At 40.2% G+C, this 12,526-nt stretch overlaps 1 protein-coding gene across 2 annotated transcripts; it reads left to right on the forward strand.

Moving 5' to 3' along the window:
- The first annotated feature begins 1,079 nt into the window (after positions 1–1,079).
- Positions 1,080–11,794, forward strand: sypl1 (synaptophysin-like 1). Of its 2 annotated transcripts, XM_044022699.1 has the most exons (6): positions 1,080–1,375; positions 1,615–1,704; positions 8,009–8,127; positions 8,426–8,630; positions 8,720–8,911; positions 9,518–11,794. In XM_044022699.1, the coding sequence occupies exons 2-6, from the start codon at positions 1,633–1,635 to the stop codon at positions 9,647–9,649; spliced, it is 720 nt and encodes a 239-aa protein (XP_043878634.1). In that variant the 5' UTR covers positions 1,080–1,375; positions 1,615–1,632; the 3' UTR covers positions 9,650–11,794. The 2 variants fall into 2 exon arrangements, with proteins under 2 accessions (XP_043878634.1, XP_043878633.1); XM_044022698.1 differs by lacking the exon at positions 1,080–1,375 and having other exon boundaries at positions 1,526–1,704.
- Positions 11,795–12,526: the final 732 nt, after the last annotated feature.

Raw genomic sequence — 12,526 nt, forward strand, 5'->3', positions numbered from 1 at the left:
ATATTTTCTTGTTTTTTAGTTGTAAGAGTTTCTATAATAAATAATATATACAATATAATAAACATTAAAGGTCCAGTTTGTAAGAATTAGTGACACCTGCTGGTGAGGCTGCAGACTATAACAAAGTGGGGACTCATTCGCTCACCGCCTCCTTTTCCATGCACAACAGGGAACCATGGTGGCCTGAACAGTGGCAGCACAAGATGACGGTAAAACAAGGTCCTTGCAAAAGAGCAGTGCAAAAATGTATCTGATTTTAATGCTATGGAAACCAAAATTAATCTTATTTTACAGCAATTATAAACTTATATGAAAAAACCTAATGGTTTTATAAAATGAATTTCTGTTGATAAGTTTTCCCCACTGCTACACACACTACCTTTTTTAAAGGACTAAAAAGAATAATTATAGCAACCTAAAATATATCTTAATTGGAAGGTTGTACTGTGTAAATCTCAAACTCACCACTTAATATAAAGTTAGGAGTTATTTCTGCATGTTTTCTTCAATTAAAAGATTAGTTTTGCGTCATAAATGTGTTTTTATATGGAATGATACATAGTTCACAAAATACTTTTATTTTGAAATGATGTGAAATATCATAATATTCTTGTTTTAAAGTCTTTTTCCTTTTCTTTTTTTTTAACTTGACAAAGCAAACCATAGTTTCTGTCCCTTTAACCTTTGAGAATGAATCAAATGAGCAAGAGACAGTTTTTTTTTTTAGTCTGTTGAAGCAAAGGAAAGCAGTTAAACTTCGGCTCATGGCTGCATCCGTTTGGCCTTTGCGGTGAACCTGAAATCTTTCTTTTCCTTTTCCTTGTCTGGCTGAAAGAATCTTGGGAATCCGTGGTTTACGCGGCGGATCGAGAGTCATGAGACCGTGGCGTGAACAACAGCACCAGCAGCAGAAACAGGGTGAGAGGAGGAGGAGGAGGAAGGCGGCGGCGCACACAGGAAACTGCAAACTCAGCGAGGAGGAGGCAGAGCTGCTTGTTTTTTCTAACGGATGGATCCAATGAAAAGTCAGCAGGGCGCTTCCGTTGCCAGTTTTCTTTTCTAAAAGTTGGTTTAACCGTAAATGCTACATCATCATTTGCACGGATGTTACTTTTTTAAGCGCTTTATTTATTTGCTTATTAAGCGTATTGAAAAAGAAAAAAAAAAAGAATCCATAATTCTTCCCTTGCAGCTTCACGTACATGACGCCCGCTCCGCTCACGCGTAATTTGGCACATTTTACGCGCTTTATTTCCTGCGTAATTGCGCACAAGGAACTCGAGCCTTCTCCCAAGAAGCTACACTGCAAAAAAAACTCCTAACCTCTTAACCTCCTTTTCCATTTGCTGCTAAAACTGTACTTTTTTTTCCAGCGGTAAGTAGTTTAATCTGCCTTTAGTGTTGAGATTTGAGTCACTCAGCACATTTGTTTGTCTTGTAATCCGACTTTAAAAATCTCAGTGTGGTCATTTCTTGCAGCGTTAGCAACAGTTTAGACCCACGTCACTCTAGCAGACAACTCCTCCTCCTCCTTCTCTTTCCTCCTTGCTGGAGCAACCATACATCCACAGTTTGGGAAGAACTGGATTAAGGGTGTTTTTTCTTCTGGATCAGTGGATCAGACGCACAGCCATGATGACCGGATTCAGACTCAACTTGTCGCCCCTGAAGGAGCCGCTGGGCTTCGTCAAACTGGTGGAGTGGGTACGTTATTAAAATATACGTGTGTGTTTGTGTGTCATACCCAGAGGACAGGGAGGTTCAGTCCTTTCCTTGGTCCTTTTGGATTTTCTCTTTATCACCACTGAGGAACATTGGAAAAGAGGCGTTTTTCTTTCCTAAAATGTGTTAAAAATATAGATACTTATGAGCATAACTTCATCTCACATTCACAGAAAGTTATTTTCTACAGTTACAGCCTAACAAATCTTACACAATTAATAAAAATGCACACATTTAGTCTCTATTTAGGGAATAAAACATGCAGGATAAATCCTTTATCCTCACCCGTCAGCATCAATATGAATGTTCCATAACTTGTCCTGCAGTCATGAACAACATCTATGATTTCAGCTTCTTTTAATGTTAAAAATGAATGTTCTATTTACTCATCTGTAAGTTTTAAGGTTTGTGAAACACTATTAGTTGCCTTTGACTGGATTTGTCTTCTTTGGACAGGGGACAGCTCACCTTATGTGACCCGTCGATGAATGAATGAATGATTTGCTTTCTTCCATTTACCTCCTCCAGTTAGATTAGATTTAGATTTAAAAAGATCTTAAACGTGTAAATAAAGTGTTACTGTTTTGGCGTTGGCTCCAGTGAGTCCACTTCTGTGCAGCTGCCCCTCACAGGACACGGTTACAGATTAATGCATCCCTCACCAATTATTCACTCCCGCACTCTCGGCTCTCACTCTTGACGTTTTATAACTCCTTGCACACATGTTCACGCTCATGCGCTCGCAGTTTGTGACAGACAGACAGACAAACTCAGAGGTTTCTCTTGTGAAAAGTCCGGCTAATTTATTTCTCTCTCTCTCTCTCTCTTCAAAACTGGGTCAGAGGAATCCAGTGTGTGGTAAAAGCAGCTCAGTTACTTTCTCTCAGCTGCTCTATTTTCTTGCAACACACATTCTTGTAGAGCATTCTTTGTGAGACGTAACGCTTTCCCCTAACCCCTCAACCTTCACCCTAACCATCACTACTAATTGCCTGACCTTTGACCTAAACCTAAAACCACGTCTTAACCCATAAGCAGTCTGTTTTAAGGATGTGACGGAACTTTGAGGAGCAGTCAAATTGTCCTCACTTTCCCTAAATGTCCTCTTGTGTTTTATAAGCTATTCGGTCCTTACAAATACACAAGGACCAATTCACACTCATTCATTCATTCAGCATAAACAAAGGGTTATCCCTAACCGCAGTTCAAATCTCAGCCCTTAACTTAACCAGTTCCTCAGCAATTAGCTTCTGCCTCATTAGGACCAGGTTTTAGTGTCCGTGAGGAGGTCAGTGCTCCCTAAAGAGGTAACAAATGCAAGCGCACACACACACACACACACACACACACACACACACACACACACACACACACACACACACACACACACACACACACACACACACACACACACACACACACACACACACACACACACACACACACACACTTGTTACATTACATGTCATTTAGCAGACGCTTTTATCCAAAGCGACTTACAATGGAATCAAGTACAATTAGCCAGGGGTGGAATCGAACTTGCGACCATGATGTCTTTGGTACACAAGGTAGGGTCTTAACCACTGAGCCACTCCACCCCTGAGTCAGATGACTTATGGTGCGATCTGAGTGTGTGTGTGTTCTTGTCTGGCTGTCTTTGTGAGGACCAAAACGATCTTATAAACCTAAGGGAGTGAGGACCTTTGGGGCTGGTCCTCACATTCTGTCGCACCTTAAAGGAAGTTTTTGAGGGTTACGGTTTAGGTTTTAGGGTTAGGTTGAGGAATTTAGTTACGATGGTTAAAGGGGAATTCCGGCACTTTGAGACCTGGACTCTGTGTTTATAGTAAATGTGGGTGTGTGGGTGTGAATAGTACTGATGAAAAAGTGTCATATTTGGTCCAGTAGTTAACAATATACGAGGGCGTAGGTTTGCGTATGGACGGCGGGGACCAATATTTGGAGAAAGCCAGATTGTACCGATCAATTTTAGAGACGGGGCAATGTGTGCAATGTGCGCGCGAATGCCGTGAGAGGATTTTACGAGCGTCGATGAATGCATCACAGCCGATTAGAAACATAGCCTTGAGTCACAGAGGAGACGAGAGAGAGAGAGAGAGAGAGAGAGAGATGTGCTGTTCAGAGTGTGTCCCCACCAGTCTTGTAACAATCCAAGCCATTTTTTGGCGAAAACAAGCCCTTTTTTATGGTGATAACTCAGCGACTGCTGCCCGAGGCGATAGAAGTACTGAACAAGTCTTTTTAATGAACTGATTCTAATATCGAAAACAACTGCTTTACCAGTCACTAGTTTGTGTGAAGTCACGGCTGTTTCACGCAGCTGTGCTGTGATGACTCCGCCCACATTGAGGAGGTAATAAAGTAATGGAAAACCAACCAAACTGTGTAGAGTTGAGCCATGCCGAGGCGAGTCTAGTCATGCCGGGACCATGTAGTGGAAAAGCAGCACATGAGTGTCCATAACCCCTAATTTAACAAGAACTCTCTCCCTCGCTGTTAACACTGGGGTCATCACCCACACAGCAGCACTAATGACCACATTCGTCATTATTAAATCGCTCCACAAGTTTTGATTCATTTGCATAAGGAGCCTGATGAACAATAGCTGCACCACTTTGCTAATTACAAAAACAGAAGGCAGAAATACAGAGGATTTAAAAGAAAAACATTTAATTTCATCGTATGCATAATAATTCATAATCAAATCTGTACAAAGGCCTAATTGTACATTGCATACGTACTGTTCCTTCAGGTGAGTTAACAATATTAATGATGTCATTTCAATAATGCAGCTCAGTTGTTATTAATATTTAATGAACAGGTTTGCAGTTTTACCTTATATTACCATGGTTTAGGTCCAGGTTTCAGGAGGAATAAACAAACCATCTGGAGATACAAACATTTAAGATGCAATTACAACATGATAACCAAAGAAGAGTATAAGAAAGTCATTTCAAAAACTTCAGATAACAACACAAAAATGTAGCATTCACATTTTACATCAGTTTATTCCATTTTAAATGGACATTATAGGTCAGTTAAAATGTGAGGTTGTGTGTGTGAGTGGGAGCTTCACTGTTAGGACTTTATAAATGGCGATGCACATGACTGGCTTGGCCCGAACACTCAAAACACCTTAGATATGATCTAGAATGTACTGTAATAAACAGGAAGTAGGGCTTGGAAAAAAACAAATGCTGCAACTGATAATTATATTATATTATATTGAATATTGCTGTTTATTTCCCTTTTTTCTTCACTTGTGACAGTGTCGCTGTCAAAACGGGGAGAGTCAGATGCGCTAGGATTGTGGAGGAGACTAAATTGAGCGCACACTCCACTGGTTTTTGAATGTTTGGTCAAACTGACCTGGACTCAGCGCCCATAGTGTAAGAAGTGAAGTCAAGGCTGCTGATAAGTCTGTTTCTAAGCAAGGATTTTAGATTGGTTGCAGATATTTATCTTTCTTGAAACAGCTGAGGTCAGATGACAGGAGGACTTTCCCTCAACTAACTAGTGTTACTTTCATAATGGATTATTCTGTCGATTTTTTTTTTTTCTGTCCGAAAACGACGATCACTTTCTCAAACCCGTTCTCGAATGTCCGAAATAATTAGGTTTTAACGATTTCTTTGTTATGTGGAGCAAAGAAACTGGAAAATATTCACATTTAAGAAGCTGAAAAATTAGATAGCTTGTTTTAATGATTGAAAACACAACAACCCTAAACTGATTAACCGATTATCAAAATAGTTGTCGCAGCCCCAACTGGAAGCAAACACTCTGTTCAGTAACACTTTCTCTCCTCCTCGTTGCATCTCAACTGTATCTTCATTCAAACCATCAGCAAACAGGGTTCACACAAGGCTGATTAATCCATTTTTATTTTTATCCCACCCACCCCTGCACTGCCAGCATATACACACAAACGCTCCCTCAGTCAGGTCTGATAGTTTTGCTTGACACGGCCCATTTTCAGATAACACAACCAAACATATATTATGTTAAATGAATTTATATAGCTTTAACTTTTGCCTATTCCAAGTACTTGCAAAGTCATGACTCTGTCTCACAGCTAGATTGTGAGGAAGACTGCGTTTGATTTAATTTGCCAGTGTCAGGAATGTTTGGTACGCAGACGTTTAGATATGTCTGCGATTCCTGAGATAAAGGCCTGAGCAGTGGAAGCCTCCGCGAGTCACTGCATCTGGAGTCGACTGAAAACTTCATACAAAAACCCCTCGTCTGACAGTGAGTGTAAACGTTGTTATCTCAATGTGGACGTGGTGCGTTTCGGTGCCGGGCCGGCCGTTACAGTGACCTCCGAGTGTCAAGACTCTCCGGAGCAGGAATGTGACAGAAGTAGGTTATTGTGGTGTGTGTGTGTGTGTGTGTGTGTGTAGCCAAAACGACAGGAAGTGGTTGCAACTAGTGACATCTGGGGAGATGCCTCAAGGTGTGTGGGGGCGTACAGTGTACTGTAATGTGTGCACATGTGGAGCCAAGGTGACGTGTGAAGCTGCCTCTGTTTCGTGTTTTTTGAAGTCGGTTTGTGCATTTTTCTGCTGACAAAAACAGAAATTTCTCTGGTCTTTTTGGTTCACTGTGTTGTGGTTTGAACAGAGGAGTTGCGCTCCTTAACTCGTTTGACCGGACGGGCGATGTATCGCTTATTTATTCATGATTTTACAGTAAAATACAATTGGTCAATTTGCAAAAGATAAAAGGCTGCAATTTAGTCACTCTATCTTCAAGTTAAGTAACTATTATACTGAATTGTACCCTACAAACAAACCACTAATAAATTACAACTAATTACTGAAAATATGATATCTGTTTAACACAGTCTGATTTTGGTTTTAGCTCTAATTGTGTATTCTTCACAGAGACTTGATAATTGATCAAATATGGATGGGGTTGTTTGTAGCAATTAGCAAGCTAAAGAGCCACACATTTCCCTAAAGGCGAGTGGATGCTGAGTGAAGTAACTTTGTGTCTGATCGATGGGCAACAGAAAAAAACAAAAAGTCAGCTTTTCGGAGGGTTTTAATGAGAACCTCGTCCAACTGTGTGAAATACAGCTGTTCAAAAGTCGTGTTTTTTGAGGTTAAGAGACCGTATCCATGTGTGTGTGATTTCCATGGCATATCATCTTTACCAGTAAGATGATATCAGTGAGAGTCCGGGCCGGGAGCCAGACACCAGCTGAATTATTATTATATGATCGGCGTTTCTTGGATGGCAGTTCGAGGGCTCAGCCTCCTCATAGTCACCCTGACGAAAGGAATTTAGTGCGTGTTGGGAGTATTAGTGTCACACGGTCTACACGCTGAATCAGATGCCTTTCCTGCTGCAGCGAGAAAGAATTCCGAGGTGAATGGCGACGTTAGTGCAGCCATGCGGGACACATCCAAACACGTTAGATGATTTATGTTTAATGTGTTTTTTTATATTTGTATTGCTATATTGCTTGTCAGTGGATATTAGTATCACAACTTGTGGATTAAAGGTCCTGTGTGTAACATTAGGAGGGTTTTCATACTCTCAAAATAAGCCTTTTTATGTATTTTAGGCAAGGACCTTGCTTAACAGAGGCTGCCATTTTGTGCTTTATAGCAGCAGAAGGACAAAACAGCCAGAGCATGTGTTTTGCATTCTGAAGTGGAAGCTTATTATGCAAAAAAACAACAACATCCCTTCTGGTATCCGAAGGCCACCATAGTTTCTTGACATACTTGGGGAAGGGAGAGGTGAGCTGAAGAGACCTCTGTTTGTTGGAATCTGCAGTCTCATTTTTACACATGTTGCGGTTTGTCGTGGGTTATTTTGCTTTTCCGTTATAATTTTCCGTTAGTAATAGTACCTGGTCCCTGGTGGGGTTTTTTTTTAGTACCTGGTCTTGCGAGGTTCCAAGCAAGCTGAGCCGAAATGTGACATCAACAGACTGCCAGCCGCTGATTGGTCAGAGAGTGTCTTCACTGGAAGAGTCAAGAGCATGACGTCTGACGCAAGAATCAAACTGAACAATGCCGAACTGTAGATCCTGAAAATCTCCAGCTCTCCAAATCTCCAATACTGGACAAAATCCAATAAAATCCATATGATATAAATGCTTTAATAAACACAGGCACAATAAAATAGTATTGAGCGTTCGTGTTCTGGTTTTCACTTATAAAAAGATGTTATTCAGTGTGTTTTTTCTGTTGAACAAAGCTTCTTAATCTTCCCTTGTCTCTCTCTCATGTGCTGTCCCGTGTCCAAACAGCTCACGGCCATATTCGCTTTCGGAAGCTGTGGTGGTTTCTCCGGGAGGAACATTTTATCGATCTTCTGCGGCGACGGCAAGAATGAAACTCTTAATGCCGACTTCCACTATCCATTTAGGTGAGAATCTCAACACTTTCTGTTCTTATTTTGTTACGTGTCTTGTGTACAGCGTGTCAGAAATGAAGAGGGGAAGAAGGAGGGTTGAATAATTACTGAAACTGCGATGAAGAAGGATGAGGCTGAGGAGATGGAGAGATGAAATGAACTGTGATAAAGCACTTTGAACTGCGGACAGAAACATTTTTTCCAGCCTGTTGGGAATTATTATCAGAAGAAGCTTCCAAGACTCTGAAATCACAAGGGTTTCATTGAATAATTAACTATTCTAACTGCCTCCATCTTGTATTGTGGCCAGGTTAAGCCAAGTGCCACTCATTGAGGGAAACACCACTATTTGTAACCAGTCCGTCACGACGACACACATCGTTGGAGACTCCACCTCGGCTGCTGAGTTCTTTGTGGGCATCGCTGTCGTCTGCTTCCTGTACAGCATGGTGGCTCTGCTGGTTTATTTAGGCTACATGCACGTCTACAAGGACTCTGACTTTGGACCTATTTTTGTGAGTCTTGATCTTATTTTCCAGCAAAAAAACCAAAAACGAAACGATGTCTGTGTGAACAGCTGAGCTCCGTGTCGTTGTTTTTGCAGGACTTTGTGCTCACGGCCGTCCTGGTCTTCCTGTGGCTGGTGTGTTCATCCGCCTGGGCGAAGGGTCTGCAGAACGTGAAAGACGCCACAAACACCGACGGCCTCAGCGCCACGCTGGCGCAGTGCAAGGGCGGCAACGTCACCTGTGAGGTCACGGAGTTCGCCAACATGCGAACCCTCAACATCTCAGTGGTGAGACGGAAGGAAACCTCTTTCATGAGTAAAGGGAAAGTCCGCTGATTTCACACATGTTAGTTGTGACTCTTGAGTGAGCTGTGTGATAAACTGATTTTAAAAAAAATGACTGGTCTGGACACTTTGGAAATTTTGATCCATTGTTCAGCCCTCATATCTGCGTATATGAACATAATTTACACAATTGACATCACATGCTGACGCAGATGACCTAAAACTAGCAGTTTAGACCATTAACTCCCCAGGAACTAACATAAGTCAAGTGTGAAGTCTATGGGCCACTTTTCCCATAGATTTCCATTCAAACGGACATCTTTAGTGGCTTCCTGATGGCTATTATTATATATATTAATAAAGATTACATTCTTTTGGCCCCAACTGGCAAACGGGAAGGTTAAGTGCACTTTTCTATGTACAATATATGAAGGACCACTGATTGTGGCATTGGACCAACACTCTTTATGCAACACAAGACAAACAGGACATGGCACTGATAAATGGGGCTTTGATTGTCAACGTGCTTTACTAAAGGACATCCTCCTTTTAATAAATTGTCTTCTGTAGTGTTCTTAAACTCATTTTTTGTTCTCTTTGGTCCTCCAGGTGTTTGGCTACCTCAACATGTTTGTGTGGGCCGGAAACGCCTGGTTTGTTTACAAGGAGACTCGCTGGCACTCCCAAAAGTTCTCCTCCCCATCTGGACCGGGAAGGCAGCAGGTCCCTGCACCCATTTAACACATAGTACACATAAGATAATACACACACAAAAAAACACATACACAATTACGTACAAATACCACACACACACACACTCCTATATGCTCACATGTATGGACAAATGTACACCACTGACATACAGTATGCACACATACATGCACAAAGAATGTTCATGAACATAATGAAGACAGACAAAATGAAGGATAAATTGTTCAATGAGCAGTTGATAAACTTATTTGAATGTTATCAGCACAGCAGCTGCTCTACCGGTCAGACACGGAGATAATGTGCTGTTTGTGTGACCCAAAATAACTATATTTCATATAATTCCTTGCACATTCATTACATACTAGAGGATTACATTTTTAAAAATATCATAATTCTGAGAAAAGTGTCATAATTCTGACTTGAATCCCAGAATTCTGACTTTTGTTGAAGAGATTTCCACTGAAATTAGCATGCTAACAAGCTAATTGTCGCTTAGTAATTCTACTTAAATTCTACTCCTCTACTAAAAATGTGACCACAACTGCAGCATGAATGAATGAATGAATAAATGAAGCAGTAAGATGAAAAACATAGTTGTAAAACATAATGTTTGCGAAAAAGCTTTCATAGCTAACAGCTACGCTAACGGCCAAAAGATGACAGCACTCGTTATTGTTGTCTGCGACAGAAATGACGCCAGACTTTGGTGAAAAATGAAGCAGACGAGTTCATCTTTGTCTTGTGTTACTCCCACTAACGCCAATCGCAGTCAATAAAAACCCACGTTCAATTAGCACTTATCAACGTTTGCTTTTACAACTTCCACGTCATTTGACCCGGCAGTGATGAAGTACATTCACACTGGTCAAAAACCTGTTTTAACCCGTGATTAAAGAGGTTTTTTGACCAGTGGCAATAAATAAATAAGCAATGGAAATTCAGACAACTAATTTGCAACCATTGAAGTTGAAGCTGTACTTTTTTTATGAAGCCCCTCAATGTTCTCACATGTGCCTTTATTTTTTACCACATAACAATAATAATACAGCAACACTAATGCAATTTTGTGTGAAATCCTTTCACATGTGTCTTTTTACAACTATTCCAAAATGGTGCCTTATGCTTTGTTCAGCCATTAATGCACAGACTGTGACCAAATGTCACAAGCTTTTCAGCTGCGTTGTGACTTTTAAATCCGTCTGTCACATCCATTATATGTTATACACATACTCATTATTTTCAGGTACTTTTAAAGTCACGTTTTTACCCATGTACATGGAGCAAAATATGTGTTTTTTTTTTATTTCTTCCACAACCAGGTTTTTTTCAGGTTAATACAGAGGCTGATACTCATAACTGCAAGTCTATTCTATTTTAGAATATTTTACATTTCATACATGTGAAAGATAGTTAAATTAAATATTCTTTGCACCTGATATATGAAGCACACGTGACTCACTCGAATATTTTATTTCCGTCATTTGCTCTCTGACATCGAGTCCATTTGCTACAGTGGTGACGATCAGACGTGGAAACGACGACGCGTGACAACTTTAGAATTATTCATTTATCGAATGAGTGTAGAGATGACGTCAATGAGTAGATCTTGAAGACTTGAACTTGAAGACACTATCATAATGCTATATAATTAGTTTTTCTGGTGTCGTTCGAAGCACTGTGATGGTGTGAAGCCACAACAAAGGCGTGATTGGCGGTGATTAATTCAGCCTTTGTCTACCAAAGTACCAGTGAAACAATACATTCTTGCTTGATTGTATCCTTTTTTTATATTATTATGTTTAATATTGTTGTAACTTTTGAATTATGAGTTTAAACAGACACTTTTCTGCCAATGCAACATTTTCCTTTTCATTTCTCTAGGCTACCAAACTTTGAGCTGGTGTTATTCTGTTTTATTTTTCATATTCAATTATGTAGAATGTTAGTATGATTCGTTGTATGTTGGGTGGTGTTAACTTTGGCTGAAAGACAAACAATAGTGTGTGTGGTGTACTGGTTATGCCGCTGCACTCCTGGAATCATTTCCCAGATAAAAATGTGTATTTGTCAGCGATTCCTATGCATTTACCTGCCAAACCTGTCTTATTTGAGAGAGACATCAGTACATACAGTCTGTGACATTGTTTTTTTCAATAAAAATGAACTGTTTTTCCATTCATCTCCTTTGTGAACATGTTGTCCACATGCAAATCTGTGTCTGGCTGCACAAGAGCAACACAACAATACATTTTTCTTAAAATCCCATGTCTTGAAGTTAACAGAGGCTGTTGTTTGTGAGGGAGGGAGGTTATGAAATGACAAAAAGATTTCCTGGATTTTTCTTTGACTTTCTGATTTGTCCTGTGACTCCAGTGATCACTCTGTGTGGAACAAATAGAACATTGTGGTTGAGTCATCCTCTCTCGCTGTGTGTGTGTGTGTAAGAGGAGAGAGTGAGAGAGAGCGAGGACAAAAAATGATAAATATGGGTGTCTGTATGTCAAAGACGGAGGCCCTGGTTTTAACCACAGGTTATAAATTGAGGTGTGTTTGTGACTTATGTGCGTCTGTGTGTTTTTGACCTGCATTCATCACTACAAGCTAAACATATCTTATCATTTCTTTGCTGTCACTTCCTCTGAATCTCCTCTTCCTCCCTTCTGTGGTTTTCTCCCCTGATTCACCTAAAGAAGAATTGATGTTAAAGAAGAAGTGCTGGGGTCATACTCGAATCTTGATTTCTACCCAAATAGTTTATTCTATTCTTTATATACTTTATTTCTTATGACTTAATTTACTTTAATTTTCTACCTTATCCATGCTGCTTAAGCATTTAAAGACTTTCATTACTGGTAATAATGTTGCTTTGTTATATTGAAATCTTTAATGTGTTTTTTAAAACTTATT

Source organism: Solea senegalensis, linkage group LG3, assembly GCF_019176455.1.
Source record: "Solea senegalensis isolate Sse05_10M linkage group LG3, IFAPA_SoseM_1, whole genome shotgun sequence".
In the NCBI taxonomy this organism is placed as follows: domain Eukaryota; kingdom Metazoa; phylum Chordata; class Actinopteri; order Pleuronectiformes; family Soleidae; genus Solea; species Solea senegalensis.